General features: G+C 33.1%; 2 protein-coding genes across 5 annotated transcripts; both read left to right on the top strand.

Annotated features, from left to right (window-relative positions):
* Positions 1-1,053: 1,053 nt before the first annotated feature.
* On the top strand, positions 1,054-3,225 carry LOC127945908 (elongin-C). Of its 3 annotated transcripts, none has more exons than XM_052542036.1 (4): positions 1,054-1,160; positions 2,216-2,243; positions 2,456-2,599; positions 2,755-3,225. In XM_052542036.1, exons 2-4 carry the CDS (start codon positions 2,240-2,242, stop codon positions 2,943-2,945), a joined length of 339 nt encoding a protein of 112 aa, XP_052397996.1. In that variant the 5' UTR covers positions 1,054-1,160; positions 2,216-2,239; the 3' UTR covers positions 2,946-3,225. The 3 variants fall into 3 exon arrangements, with proteins under 3 accessions (XP_052397996.1, XP_052397994.1, XP_052397995.1); XM_052542034.1 differs by lacking the exon at positions 1,054-1,160 and adding an exon at positions 1,666-1,788; XM_052542035.1 differs by lacking the exon at positions 1,054-1,160 and adding an exon at positions 1,811-1,989.
* Positions 3,226-4,331: 1,106 nt separating this feature from the next.
* LOC127946585 (probable ubiquitin-conjugating enzyme E2 W-B) lies at positions 4,332-14,660 on the top strand. Of its 2 annotated transcripts, none has more exons than XM_052543261.1 (6): positions 4,332-4,460; positions 5,347-5,438; positions 8,790-8,892; positions 10,780-10,935; positions 12,256-12,331; positions 12,426-14,660. In XM_052543261.1, exons 1-6 carry the CDS (start codon positions 4,446-4,448, stop codon positions 12,437-12,439), a joined length of 456 nt encoding a protein of 151 aa, XP_052399221.1. In that variant the 5' UTR covers positions 4,332-4,445; the 3' UTR covers positions 12,440-14,660. The 2 variants fall into 2 exon arrangements, with proteins under 2 accessions (XP_052399221.1, XP_052399222.1); XM_052543262.1 differs by lacking the exon at positions 4,332-4,460 and adding an exon at positions 4,564-5,020.
* The last annotated feature ends 1,180 nt before the right edge of the window (positions 14,661-15,840 follow it).

Below are 15,840 nucleotides of genomic sequence, written 5' to 3'. Positions count from 1 at the left end.
ATATATATATATATATATATATATATATATATATATATATATATATATATATATATATATATATATATATATATAAGCAAACATAAACAAATTCCAAAAGAAATAAAAAATAAAAATAGTAAATAATTCATAGAAAACAACAAAACATAAGCATGAGGTCTTAACACACACTGTTAAAATGTGTCAATAATTACAAAATTACAGACACTAAAAAAAACAGCAAGACCCTGAAACGGCTTATGTCAGAATTTTCCATCACTACTAAAACTAATTGTATATTTTACATTAAAGGTAAAAATTGATAGCCTGAATGCACTGAAAGTTGCTTTGGATAAAAGCGTCTGCTAAATGCAAACATTTAATTTAATTTTAATTTAATTGAGAAATGATACTCTGGATGACCTCTTATGAGGTCACAGTTGTGACATCTTTGGAAGTTTGGCCTGTTCGGAGCCTGTAAAAGAAACAAAGCTGTGTCAGTTCATCTAGCTGATACTTAAGTCCCTTCTCAGATACAGTTGTGACTTGTGAGTTCTACACAGCAGTTGTGTTTTGTACAATTCAAATGGCAAGAACCAGGGGTCATTGCTCGTCAGTGATTTGCACCCAGATGCGACCGAACAATTGTTGCATAAAGAATTCCATCCATTCGGACCTATCTGTTCTGTCCGAGTGTGCAGAAACAAAATAACCAATCATTCTCATGGGTGTGGTTTTGTGATTTTCGAAAACTGGCAGCATGCAAAAAATACCCTTGAGGCAAAACCAATGTGCATCACATGTGTCCAACACGTGAATATTAATGTCCTAGCAAGGACCAATAACAGGTATGATATATATCTATATATCTATATCAATATCAATATCTATCTATCTATCTATCTATCTGTCTGTCTGTCTGTCTGTCTGTCTGTCTGTGTGTGTGTGTGTGTGTGGTGTGTGTGTGTGTGTGTGTGTGTGTGTGTGTGTGTGTGTGTGTGTGTGTGTGAGAGAGAGAGAGAGAGAGAGAGAGAAAGAGAGAGATGCTGTTTCAAACTTTGGGGAGGTTCTGCAGCCCGCAGAGTCCTGCAAAATAAACAGCAAAACCAAAGGAGAGCAGCTCTGATGCACCATCTGAACCCTCTAAGCAGTCCTGGGGAAGAAGACTTGCAAACCCTGCAGTAAGTTTTTTCACAACTGCTTTGAACAGGCGATTCATAATTCTTCGCCTATTCTCGCTTAATAGTATTCCATAACCAACAAAGTGTAAAGATGTTGGAAACTAGAACTTTACTGTGCAGTGTTGTCAAATAAAGATGTAAGTTTGAAAGAGTGCTCAGAATTTTTTTTTTTTTTTCATAATAATATTATTTACAGAATTCATGTAGATTTGTGCAATTTGCACCATCTGCTGGACAGTTTTATTATACTAGATGCACATATAAGCTAATTAACAACGATCCATAATGTTAAAAACATCTGTATTTATTTTAATAGTGCTGTGCTGCTTAAAAGTTTAGGAATATTTAATACTTTGTGTTTTTGAGTTAGTTTTTCTTTACCGAGCTCCTCACGGTAGATACATAAATACATACACAATTAAATCACTAAGAAGTATGTGTGTGGGCCTTTTGAGCGTATTCTTGGTGTGAAATGTAAAACATGAAATCATTCGTTTAGATGTTAGTGCTGGTTGAATTTTACAGCGAGGACTTTTAATTATAAGCCACATTTTGAACCGGAAGTACTCACTCGGTTGTATGCAGCGTCTGTGTTTTCAAGGAACTTGGTTTGTTACTTTAATTCGTGGTGAGTGTGACCGTTGTACCGTTATTAGCCGCGATTTAGCTTTGATTTAGGAGATTTGTAGATCTGCTTAGAGTAGAAAATGTAAAATAATGTGATTTATCGCTTCCAAAATTGTGTAGGAAATCTGCCATTTACGTTACCGCTGTGATGGGAACAATCTGCTTTTATTAGACGGTTTAAGAAAAATAGGAGAACAAATATGTGAATACCAAGTACAGCAAACGATAATAAACAAAACAAAAAAACTAGCTTTTCTAATACCTTTTTGTTTGGTAACTGTTTACCTGTTATCCTCTCGAGTCAGTCTGTCAGTATAATGTCACATTTTTGTGTTTTATTTCTAGTATTTGTCTCTGCTTCTCATATAATTCGTATTTTTTCCTTTGTAATACACTATTATAAACCTGTTTTGTTGTGTTGTTTACAGGTGAAATACAGCACCTGTGAAACAATGGGTTTGTTACATTACTTCACTTTTATTTATTTGCAAATATGAAATTGTAATATCTCAACCATCTTGTGTGTTTTCTGCATATGCCTTTAACGCACCTCATAAATTCGTTATAAATTTTTTCCCCCTGATAAATTTACTCGCAAGCATGTGTCTGTTTAGCTTCCATTGCATGCTTCTTCTTGCCTTAAGTGTCCAAATAACATTTTCTTGCAGATGTTGAAGAGCGGACCTATGGTGGTTGTGAAGGCCCAGATGCTATGCATGTGAAGCTGATCTCTTCAGATGGCCATGAGTTTATTGTTAAGAGAGAGCATGCTTTGACCTCTGGCACCATCAAGGCTATGCTGAGTGGACCTGGTGAGTGTGAAACATGCTCAAAGTCTAGCTGTTATGAAACGGCATTTGTTTTTTGTGGAATTCTTCCATCAATCATTTGTTTTCAAAAGCATTTTAGCAATATATCTGAACTGAAGGAGGAAGCGCTAACTAACAGTTGCCTGTTTTTCTTCTAGGTCAGTTTGCTGAAAATGAAACCAACGAGGTGAACTTCCGGGAGATCCCGTCTCATGTTCTCTCCAAAGTCTGCATGTATTTTACTTATAAAGTGCGCTTCACCAACAGCTCGACAGAGATCCCAGAGTTCCCCATTGCTCCTGAGATTGCCCTGGAATTGCTTATGGCTGCAAACTTTCTAGACTGTTAAATACGAAGGGTGAATGTGTTATATTGTGACTGACCATTTATTTGCCATCATATATTTCTTATGATTTATGAGTGTGTATTTATGAATGTTTAGTATTTTTGGTTCCACTGAGGTTTTGTTTGTTTGTTTTTTGTTATGTTGTTATTTCAAATGGCTAGATGATTTGTGTTATGTGTGCAGCGTTTTAAATGTCTTACAATCGTTTTGTATTTGAAAGTTTTTTGCTGTTCTCCTAGTGTCATTCGCACTAGAAAATAAAATGGATAATCCAAATATATAATTGTCACATCTCTATGACTTTGTTTTTGACTGGTTTAATAATTAATACAGCATTAAGAATAAACAATGGCTTGCATTTCTTTCAAGACACAAGTGAACACAAAGTGAAAGGAAGCTCTATGTATTTTCAAAACATTGATAAAAGAGATCTTAGGGTAGTGTGTGCTAAATTACAGTAAATTATGAAATGATTGTACCATAAAAAGGACCGTGATAAAAACATGTGATAAAAAAAAAAAAAAATGTATGTTGAAACCACTTACTTCTGTGAAAGAATTAATTTAAAAGATTAGATACAATTATTGTAACTATTTCTAATGATAATACATAATTATTAATTAATCATTTAAAATGATCCCTGACCCAAAAATAAACTATATAATATAAAATAATTTTTTTTTTTAATAATACATATTTTAAAAGTATAGGTATTGATTATTAGAACTATTAATAATAATAGTTATTAAATTAATAATTAAAAAAGTAAGATTGTTCACTCAAAAATTATTACAAATCTGTATCTTTAAAGTTGTTATAAACCCATGTAACCTTCATCTGTAATAGAATAATACAGTAATAGATATTTATTAAACAAAATAGATACAATTATAACTAGTATTATTAATAATGAATAATTAAAACCCCAAAATAATAATAATAAAAAAACATTCTGAACTTGAGCCTTTTTTGGAAAGAGTAATGAATTAATAGAGATTAATATTTATCTATGTGTTTGTTAGTTATTATAATGATTAATAATAATAGTAGTAATAGTAATAATGATAATACTTAGTTAATAATTTAAAACGACATTTCACTCAATAAATAAATAAATCTGTATTTTGAAAGTCATTCCAAATGTGACTTTTTGTTTTCTTTGGTGGAATAATCAATTGATATACATTTATATTTATAAAAAAATATTTATTAATTGTAATAAATTTATAAATAAATACATTGCTTACATAGACCTAAATAAAAAAAATGTGAAAGTCGTTCCAACAAAATGATGAAATAATACTTTTATAAAAAAATAACAGATATTAATTAATTAATATAACTTTGATAAATTGCAGTTAACTATTATTAATTAATTAGGGAAAAAGTGTTACGTTAGGCTAGTGTGACCTGTTATCAGAACACAGAAGCGCTCTTGTGTCACGTGCTAGTGACGTCAGTCGCCCTGCTTGTGCTCCCTCCTCTGATGCAGGGGGATCCATCATGGCGTCGATGCAGGTAAGATCACAGCTGACATCTAGCTCTGTTAAATCTGTCAATCACTCATCGATCAAGTGTCGAGTGTGTCGTCTCTGATCGTATAAATGGGGTTTGTTTGGATACGCCTAATTAAGGGATCTAATATTGTTGCGTTATTTCTGAAATCATAACTTGTCCTGCTCGCTGCTCCTGAGCTGTCAGGTTGAGAATTATCATCGGTGTTTGAAAGCAACAGCTGGCGAGCAGGACTCATAAAAACTCCCGATTCACCGCAAACACCAACAACGCGATGAGTACAATCGACGTCTTATTTCTATAAATATAATAAGTTTGAGCCTGAGTGGCTTGAAATCCTACTAACGTTGTGTTTACTTATTTCTCTCCAGCTTTGCAAGGTTATTTGGACATTTGAAGTTATAGTTTAAATTGAACTGAACTAATATATGAGTCACTGTATTGTGCTGAATACGTATATTAGTAATGACAAAATACAGGCAATGTTTGTAGCCACACAGCTCATATTGGTATAAATATTCAAATGAACGTAAGCTTCAGAGGATGTATTTGGATTCAAATATGTAAGTCAACAGTATTTTGAATACTGTTCTGAATTTAAATGCTCGGATGTATCTCATACGACTTAATGTGAATAATGTAAAATGTGTATACTTGTTTTATTCTGTTATATTCGTTATATTTAGAGGTTTTAAACTTTTTTTAAAATGCTAAGTACCTACATATCCTTTTATCATCTGCATATTACTATGGGTGGGATGCATATATATATATATATATATATATATATATATATATATATATATATATATTACACACACAATAAGTATAAAATCTTTTAAAAAGTTATTTTCTTTCTTTCTTTAATACTTTTTCTATCTCTCTACAGAAAAGGTTACAGAAGGAACTGCTAGCCTTGCAGAATGATCCGCCCCCTGGAATGAAGCTAAATGAGAAGAGTGTACAGAACACCATTACACAGTAAGACCGTCACTTCCCGACTCTTCGTTTAATCCCATACCCGTGTGTGTGTGTGTGTGTGTGTGTGAGATCACGATGCACTTATTAACAGGCTTGCTTTCTCAGGTCCTCCTGTGTCAGGGACTGTCACGGGAAACGATTTGAAAGTGCAATGACTCATTGTTTTTTTTTTTTTTTTTTTTTTTTAAATAACCCATTGTTGTGGGTTATTTATACTTCATTATCATCATGTCACGCATGGAGCACTCCCGCCCATTGTGGGCATTGTGTTTTTAAATGTTATCAGTTTTAAAGCAAACCTTTCCCGTTTGGTGTCATTTGTAAGGCTGCTCTGCCCGACGATGTATAGTATGTCTGCTCAGACTAATCAAAAATTAAAGTTGACAGGTCAGCTTGAGAGGGTAGTATAGCTGTAACGAACCTTACGGACCTCTTTTTGGTTGTATGTGTTTATATCTTTCTGTGCTGCAGTAATGAGAATAAATCACTGACATAATTACTCAGTACTATAGAGCTACATTTTGACAGCCATGGGTTATAAACATAGGCATAGCATTTCTTTTATGAAACTCTGTTCAGTAGTTTTCCATTTTTATATGGTAGCAGCTTTGTGGCTTTGTCTTGGTACATATTTTTGTCAAAGAACTGTCAGGCATGTGTTAAGAGTTTAGCATCTTGACAGACGTGTTTGTCCTGAACTAATCGGTCTTTGTGTTCCTTGCGGTCCCATCAAGTGTTTTTTTTTTTTTTTTTTTACACAGGAGGCTCTCTGATGCAGATTTGTCAAATATGCTACATGGTTGAGGTTTAACCAAAATATAAACTCTTACTCTAGAAAATCTCTTAGTCTCTTCTCTCACATGAAGTAATACACTACAGGTCACAAGCTTGGAATATTTAAGACATTTTATATATATTTTTTGAACTCTCTTACAGTATGTTCACCATGTTGAACACCTGCTTTCTTTCTTTTATTTATCTATTTATTTACCGAAGATGCAATGAATCAGTAATATTGTGAAAATGTTATTTCCGTTTAAAAAGAACTGCTTTAATGTAATATTTTCATTTATTTCTGTTTTGACAGCTGAATTTTCAGCAGCTATTATTCCAATCTTCAGTGTCAGAGAAATGTTTCTAATATGCTGCTTAGGTGGATATTATTATTATTATTATTATTATTTTATTTATATTTTCTTCTGGATTGTTTACGGAATGGAACATTTAAAGCAGGATTGATTTGAAATAGAAATCTAATAGAAAAGAAAATGTAAAGATTTTATGATTTTTTTTTTTGCCCCGAACGGTAATATATCATAGTTTCCACAAAAATATTAAGCAGCACAACTGAGTAATCCACTTGCACACTAAAATATTTTCTATGCACTTTACTGTCCATTGCAATAGTATGAATGATATGTTCATAGTTCTACCTACAGTGTACATACACTTTTATATAATCCGTCTGTATAGTGTTCACAGTACACCTATCTGTATATCAGGCTGATAGTATTTAAAATCTGTAAATTATGTCCATGATACTTATCTGTAAAGTTTTTGTACATATTGACCTTGTATATTCTGTACTTACTGCTTATTGCACTTCTGGTTAGATGCTAACTGCATTTCATTGCCTTGTACCTTATACGTGCAGTGACAATAAAGTTGAATCGAATCTACTCTAAACTAAAACTGTTTTCAGCTTTTATAATAAGAAATGAGCAGCAAATCAGAATGATTTTTGAAGGATCATGTGATGCTGTTTTAGCTTTGTTAAAACAAGATTAAATTACCTTTCAAAATATATTTATTTTGAACACAGTTCTTTTGAATTTTAATAATATTTCCAAAGTATAGCAATATATAATTTTTTTTTTTTACTTAATTTTTGATCAAATAAATTCAGCCTTGGTGAGCAGAATACTACACTTATAAAATTAAAACAAATCTTAACAAAATTAACATATTAACGTGTGATAAATTAATTGAATATGGTTATGGCTCTTAATATTTCTAATGTATTTATCTAATTTGACTTTACTGTAGAGATGAGGAATTAATTGATGTACAGCATTTTAAATTGTTCATCTAGAAGCAAATGCAGTTTTTTTTCGGCCACCTTGTCGACATGATACATTACCTTTTATATATAATAGGTTGTATTAGTGTTGACAAAAGAGCCGGTACTTCGGTACCAAGTCGGTACAAAAAAAATGAAAATGGTAAACCCATTGTACCGAGGACCCGTTCAACCCATTCTTGACGCACACAGCGTTATGATTTCCGCGGACGGAATCTCAAAATCCAGTCATGAAAATAAAACTTACATTTTAATATGGACAGTCACAGAATTGGTAAAGTTAGCATAAATTAATCAAATCAAATCTCCATATGGACCGGTATCTGTAAATTTTTAGCCGCAAATGTTGGTTGAAATATGAATCCTGCATGTTCTGCGCGTCTCTGTCTGAATGAATGGTTTTTTAATACATAGATTGAAGCGCATGACGCTTGCAGTAATTTCAGCATCTGCTGTCTCAATGAAGACATAAATACATAAACAACATTACCAGAACTTTTGAGTCACTTCACAAGAATTTTACCGTTTCATTTAAGTAAAACCAATGTCAATTTAAACTTATTCACAGCAACCAGTCAAAATAAGTTATTTTTTTATTTTTTAAAAGAAATAAATCACACAATATTTCTTCCATGTTTTAATTTTAATAACAAATCCCCTTTATTTACCAAAAAGAATAAAATGTTTACATTTCATTAATTAAAAGACAAAAAAAATTATGGTGAAACTTGTTTACTGTTTTTCATAATTATATTACTTGTAGAAAATTTTTAAACACAATTGTAAATAAGTATAACGAATGGCATTGGTTTAATTTTTAGTGATAAAAAGTTTTTTTTTTTTTTTTAATTAGCATATTTTTGTGTTTTGCTTTGGTACCGAAATTGGTACCGAGAACCGTGGATTTTCACTGGTATCGGTACCGAATACTGAAATTTTGGTACCGTGACAACACTAGGTTGTTAATTTTGTTCCCAAAAACTGAAGTTTATTAATCTAACCAAATTTGTATCACCCTCTATGCCTCTAGTTCTGGATATTTAACGGCTGTTGTCTGTCTTTTATTTCTTATTATCTTGCTACTTTCTGTCTCTCTCCTCCTTTTTCAGCCTTTTATGGCTGAAGTGAAACTCTCTGCTGGCTGGCAGAAGAGAAGTACTATTTTTCTCAGTGATTTACTTTGTTCCTAATATGTATGCAAGTTTTGCATAGTTTAAAAGATCATTTAGTCAATCAAAATGCTTCATTATGATGTCTTTTTCATTTTACAGATGGATTGTGGATATGGAAGGAGCCTCTGGTACTCTTTATGAGGGGGAGAAATTTCAGCTTCTTTTTAAATTTAGTAGTCGTTATCCCTTTGACTCACCTCAGGTAGGTCAAAATATTATTTATTAACTATTTCTTAACCAATAAAACTATGTATTTTATATTGTTTTTATAATGTATATTTATTGGAAGTATTTTTGAGTGTGTGAGTGAGAGAGAGATTATTATTTTTTGACTCCCTAAAAAAAGCCAAATTTCTTATTTTAGTATTATTTATACATAATTATAGTGTTTAATATTTTGAATTAGCATTTATTTTTATATTTTGAGTTTATGCTTTATTTGTTTAATTTTGGATGTGCTTTTGACCCTTGCATTAGTGTTTGTCTTTGAAATATTATCAGTTTAAATTGTTTATTTCTGTGAGTAATTCAGTAAACTTTGTTCAGTAACGTTAGTAAACTTCAACTTTTATACTCCACGCATTTGAAGTTTTTTGCTTGGTTTGTTTTTCATCAGTATTATATTTTACTGTATTGCAGCTTTATATATATTTTAGATTTTCGATAACAACACTGTTTCTGAGATGGTTTTCCATAGTTTATTTTATTATATCTCTGTACGTAGGCAGATAAACAAGTGTGATTGCTCATAGTAACATTGCTGCTCATTTGCATAAAATTCAACTTGAATTGAAACGTGAATGGCTGGACACTCTTTAATGTTCATTTGTAGCGGCCAGGTGAACTTTTAAGGCTCATCTAAAATAATAGGATCAATGCGCACAAGGGCATCTTGAGCTCGTAGACTGCAGATTTAAAAGCCACATTTGAGAGGATCAGCTCTGATCTTATTTTACATATCGGTCCCACTATAAATAGCAGAGCGGTATAGACCAAATTAGATAAACAAGCTCACACACTATTAAGGCTTTTAGGGATAAGAACAGCAGGAGTATATGGATGGAGGAACTATTTGAAAACCACGTTACAGCAAGTGACAGAAATGCTGCTGATGGTTTAGAGCTGATACATGAGTGTTAATGAAGCAAAAGTAAGTTTATGTAGTTTAGTCTAAGGAGTTTTAAATGTGATAAAACCGGAAAGCACTTAACGGTGACTGATAAATAACCTTTTTAGTTGCTGAAGTGGCCCTAGCAGAGTTTGTGAGCATTAAGGGCATTCAGTCGGAGGTGAAACACTGGCTATTTTTTCCCCTCTGGCCATGTGCTTTTCCTCCGTTAAGTCCGGATCTGACGCCGGCTTCTCATTCAGCCAGCTGTCTCGGTCTCTACCTCCTAATCTAACAGCCTCATGCCAATTGTGAGGAGTAAGCACTGGCTTATGAATTAAAGGGATAGTTCACCCCAGAATTAAAGTTCGGTCATCATTTATTCACCCTAATGTTGTTCCAAATCGATACGACTTTCTTTGTTCTGTGGAAAACAAAAAGGAGATTTTTTGAAGAATGTCCGCACCGCTCTTTTCCACAATGAGAGTGGATGGGGACTGGAGATGTCAAGCTCTAAAAAAGACAGAGCACCATAAAAGCTTCTAAAATATAGTGTCTGTGTGTTTGTTCACTACTCACTGCTGTGTATGTGCACTTGGATGGGTTAAATGCAGAGGGACACCACACTTTTGGCCACACATCACGTCACTCATGCAATAAATAGAAAGTCCTTTGAATTTTTATGATAGCTTTATAAGGAACAGGCCAACATTTCTGTTATTTTTCATAGCATGACTATTACGGACAATATTGTATGGAAGCTCATTTCTTCTTTGGGAAAAAAAATAAAGTAATTGTGACTTTTCATAACACATTTGTGATTATTAATTGAGAAAATTTTAAATGTGCAATTCAGAGAATTACCCTCTTTTATTCCTTGGTAGAATTGAGCTTCTGCAGGTTTAAATCTTGCAATTCTGAGTAAAACAAAACAAAAACAGATGAGATGGCTGAAAACATGTTTATGTTGTGCTTTGACAGGTAATGTTCACAGGAGACAATATACCTGTCCATCCCCACATTTATAGTAATGGCCATATCTGCCTGTCCATCTTAACGGAGGACTGGTCACCAGCTCTTTCTGTGCAGTCCGTTTGTCTTAGCATTATTAGCATGCTGTCTAGCTGCAAAGAGAAGGTAAGTGTCTGTTTTGCAAAGTTACACTCCAGATGAAAATGTAAAGATAGCACATTTAGGATCTAATATGGGACATACTGTATTAGACATATGTTTGTTCATTAGTTACAATAGTAAAACATCAACCACATCACACAGCCATATTTGGTGCCTCTCTAAATCAATGGCTTACTAACTGTTGTCTTGCTTAAATGTCTAAACACTGACATTTTATAACTATATATATATATATATATATATATATATATACACACACACACACACACAACCTTAATGACCTTTATAGTTTACATTAGCTTCCGAAATTATTTAATATTACTATAAGATTTGTAACCCTTTGATAATGAAAATTGAAGACTGGAGTAATGGCCGCTGAAAATTAATCTTTGCCATCACAGGAATAAATTGGATTTTAAAATATATTAAAATAGAAAACAGTTACTTTAGAATTTTAAAAATATATATCACAATAATTTGTGGTAAATGCAGCTTTGGTAGGCATAAGAGACTTGTGCCAACAAACAAATAAATAAACAAAAACAAAACGTCCATAATAGACGCTCACTGGCCACTTTATTATATACACTTGTTCTATGCACGTTAATGCAAATATGTAATCAGCCAGGCACATGACAACAACAACAGTGCATTTTTATGCATGTAAACATGGTCAAGACATCTCTAGGGTTTACAGAGAATGGTCTGAGAAAGAGAAAATATCCAGTGAGCAGCAGATCTATGGGCGAAAGTGCCTTGTAGATGCCAGAGGTCAGAGGAGAATGAGCAGACTGGTTCAAACTGGTTTGCACAGCACATCAAATATCGAAGCAGATGATGCAGTACCAGAAGACAATCGAAGAATGGGAAAAAAGTTGCCTTGTCTGATGAGTCTCGATTTCTGCTTCAACATTTAGATGGGATGGTCTGAATTTGGCATAAACAACATGAAAGCACGGACCCATCAGGACTTATAACCACGGTTCAGGCTGGTGGAGGTGTAATGGTGTTGTGGGTAATACCAACTGATCCCACAGCCTACATGAGCACTGTTGCCGTCCGTGTCTGTCCCTTTACAATAACGCGCCGTCACAAAGCTCAAATCATCTCAAACTGGTTTCTTGAACATGACAATGATTTCACTTTACTCAAATGGCCTCCACAGTCACCAGATCTCAATCCAATAGAGCATTAGCCGACAAATCAGCAGCAGCTATGTGATGCAGTCATGTCAATATGTACCTAATAAATTGGCCAGTGGATGTAAAAATAGGTTTATTTTTTTTTAAAGTTTATGTATTTATTTCTTTATATATTTTACAGAGGCGGCCTCCTGATAACTCCTTTTATGTACGGACATGTAATAAAAATCCAAAGAAGACAAAATGGTGGTATCATGGTAAGAACTAATATTTGAATTGGCAATAATTAAAACATTTGTTGTGGAAATGCATTTTAAATATATCTTTTTTTAAATCTGCCTTTTTTCACAGATGATACCTGTTAATATGAACTTTCTAGAAGTCCTACTGACATTATAAAAGCACTTTCTGAAATCATATGGTCTCTGAACTTTAAACTTGGACTCAAACGCAAGCATGGACTCAGACCACAAACATGAGAGATGATGTCAACTGTGTTAACGGTGGCCAGTTGGATGCATGTTTGGGGAAAAATAAAAACAGACGAAGAATGGAAATCAGTTTGAAGAGGATGGAAACAGACCTGTCTAAGGGTTGCTGTGGAAAAATGTAGATAAATCCAGGAAGAATCCAGGATTTTAATGTCCTTTTTTATTTTTTTTTGTAATGAGATTATTTCTGTCTTGGACCACACATATTCCTGTTCATTTTTGTCATCGGTACGTTTTAAGGTCCACGTGTCTTGTGCAATAACAAGGATAGGTGCAAAGCAGGGCAAATAATGAGAAATCCAAAACGAATCTGGAAATGATTGTAGTGTCCTTCGCTTCTTCTCTTTCCTTATATTCCTACTGAAACGATATGCACTGTGAAACGATGACAGAAAAGATCAGTTCATTCTGATGAGGATATGGCGCACTGCTTCAGCGAGTTTCTGATGTTCCACTGTAAAATAGTTTAATTTAAGAAAGGTACTGTTTTCGTCTCAAGTTCTGCTATCAGTCGAAATGGTGGTTTCGTTGTTATTTATGCTTGTAAGGTCTATAATTTGTTTGTTTGAGCATCAAAACCAACCTTGACCATCCATGAACTCATGTTGTCCTCTACAAAGTCATACGGGATGAACCAGTGTTGTATGTAGGTTTGCCGCTAAAGCAGATCTGTAGGTAACCCAGTTTATTGAATGTTGACAAGAACGTTCTGTCTTGTATTTGTATTTGTATAAAAATGTTCTGTTCTACGAGGCATAAGCGTGAATCTATTTTTTTAGATTCATCAATCAAAAATTTTTTGCTTCATCCATATTTTTTATTTTATTTATTTTGGTTCAAGCAATGAAAAAACTGAAGAATGGCAGTATGTTCGAGAGTGTATATCTTATTTGATTCTTGGGGACATGTTTTATTCTCTGTAACCTATATATTGTCAAGATGCTGATTATCCTGGTCATACTTGCCTGGCTCAGGTGATTTTTTTCAAGGAAGGGGGAAAAAAATCTAAAATATTCCTAAATATTTTCCATTTGATTATATTATCTCCTAAAGGACTGTTACATAGTTCAGACAAAATTACATGGTCTACATGTAGATATACAAATTATGTTATAGCAGAGCACATGTTTGATAATGTTTGGATCCTGCACTTTTTCCAAATTTAGATTATTTTATTTCTCCAAAAATGAGTGTTTCTATGGTCACAGATTATCCGGTAGTTGCAACCCGATCTCACGGCAATTTGTACATTTTTCACATTTTACGAGTTGCACAATTCGTATGAAATTGTACGAATGACCTACACCTAACCCCGCCCCTAAACCTAACCGTCACTGGGGTTTAGACAAATCGTATAAGGTCGTACAAATTCGTACAAATAAGCCACCTCGTAACATATGTACGAATTGGCCGTGAGATAGCGTTGGTAGTTTTGCTTTTGTGTTATCTTGGTAGGGTGGGGTAACATTTTTTGTCCCCAACAATTCTATATCTTATGGTTTGGTATCAATTGTATTTGACTTTATGGTATCTGGTCAGTAATGTGAGATCTCACACTGTTTATTAACTTCATACACCCCAAAGATGTATTTTTAGCCACCCATTCAGAAATACTTGAATATTCCAAACCTGGTTGGCTTGTCTTCTGTTCCGTTGTCTGTGGTACAGTGTGCTTAGACTTCTAAGTGAATGTGCTGGTGGAGGAAAAACAAAAAGAAATGGAGATGGCCATGACTCTTCCCTCTGCACACAATATCAGGATACTTTATTTAATGTTACACATGTAATTGTCCTTACTACTGAAAGAGAATGTGTGGAAATGACAACAGGGCTAAACTTGAATGTGTGATTGGTGGATGAGAAATATATTGACACCTGTGATCGTTTGAAAGGAAGTCAATAAGTGTACACACTTCTGGTTAAGTAGACTTGGGTATCTAAAAAGTTGTATTCTTTTTCATTAATGAAGGGTTCTATTTAAATTGGTTTGCGAGTTGTAGGAGTTATTGTTTTGATAACTTTTTTTCCCGTTTTTTTATGTAAAAATTATGTAAGTTGTGCCTGTTAATTTAAATAATAAAAATACAGGTTTTGAGTGAGTCCTCTCATTTACACATTGCATAGCTACAGTTATCCATTTTATTAAATGCAATATGGACAGGTTAAGAATAATCATATTTGTATTTATTTACAAAGTAATATTTTTGAATGCTTAATATGCTGTTCTATTATTTTCATTGATGATGGTGATGATGATTATGATGATATATATATATATATATATATATATATATATATATATATATATAGACAGAATATTAGGCAATTTAAAATATTACTTTAAAAATAACTAGAATAATTATTAATAATAATTATTACTTAATATATTGTGTGTGTGCGTGTATATATATATATATATATATATATATATATATATATATATATATATATATATATATATATCCTGTACTATTAATAAGGAAAATGTATACATTGTTTGTGTATATATATATATATATATATAGATAGATTATAAATATTGGCACCCTTGGTAAATATAATCAAAGAAGAAGAAAATTAATCTGTGTTGTTAATCTTTTTGATCTTTTATTTAAAAAAAATCACAAAAATGTATCCTTTCACTGGATAATAAGAATTTAAAATGGGGGGAAATATCACTTTAAAATAAATGTTTTTCTCTAAAACAAACTGGCCACAATTAATGGCACCCTTTTATTCAATACTTTTTAAAAGCTCCATTTGCAGTTTAACAGGTCTAAATGTTCTCCTATAATGCCTGATGAGGTTAGAGAACACCTGACAAGAGATCAGAGACCATTCATTCATCCAGAATCACTTCAGACCCTTTAGATTCCCAGCTCCATGTTGGTGGTGCTTCTCTTCAGTTCACTCCTCTGATTTTCTGTAGGGTTCAGGTCAGAGGACTGGAATGGCTGTAGCAGAAGCTTGGTTTTGTGCTCAGTGACCCATTTCTGTGTTGTTTTTGAGGTTTGTGTTTGGATTATTGTACAGTTGGAAGATCCAAACATGGCCCATTATAAGATTTCTAACAGAGTCAGTCAAGTTTTTATTTTTTATCTATTGGTATTTTATGGAATAAAATATGTCATGTATCTAAACAAGACATCCAGGACCTCCAGCAGAAATATAGGCCCACAACATCAAAAATAGAGTAGTATATTTCATTGTACACATGGGGTACTTTTTATCCATGTGTGCACCAAACCCATCTTGAGTGTTTGCTGCTAAAAAGC

This window comes from Carassius gibelio, chromosome A24, assembly GCF_023724105.1.
Source record: "Carassius gibelio isolate Cgi1373 ecotype wild population from Czech Republic chromosome A24, carGib1.2-hapl.c, whole genome shotgun sequence".
In the NCBI taxonomy this organism is placed as follows: domain Eukaryota; kingdom Metazoa; phylum Chordata; class Actinopteri; order Cypriniformes; family Cyprinidae; genus Carassius; species Carassius gibelio.
The sequence above is the reverse complement of the archived record's forward strand: the minus strand, read 5'-3'. Positions and strand labels throughout refer to the sequence as shown.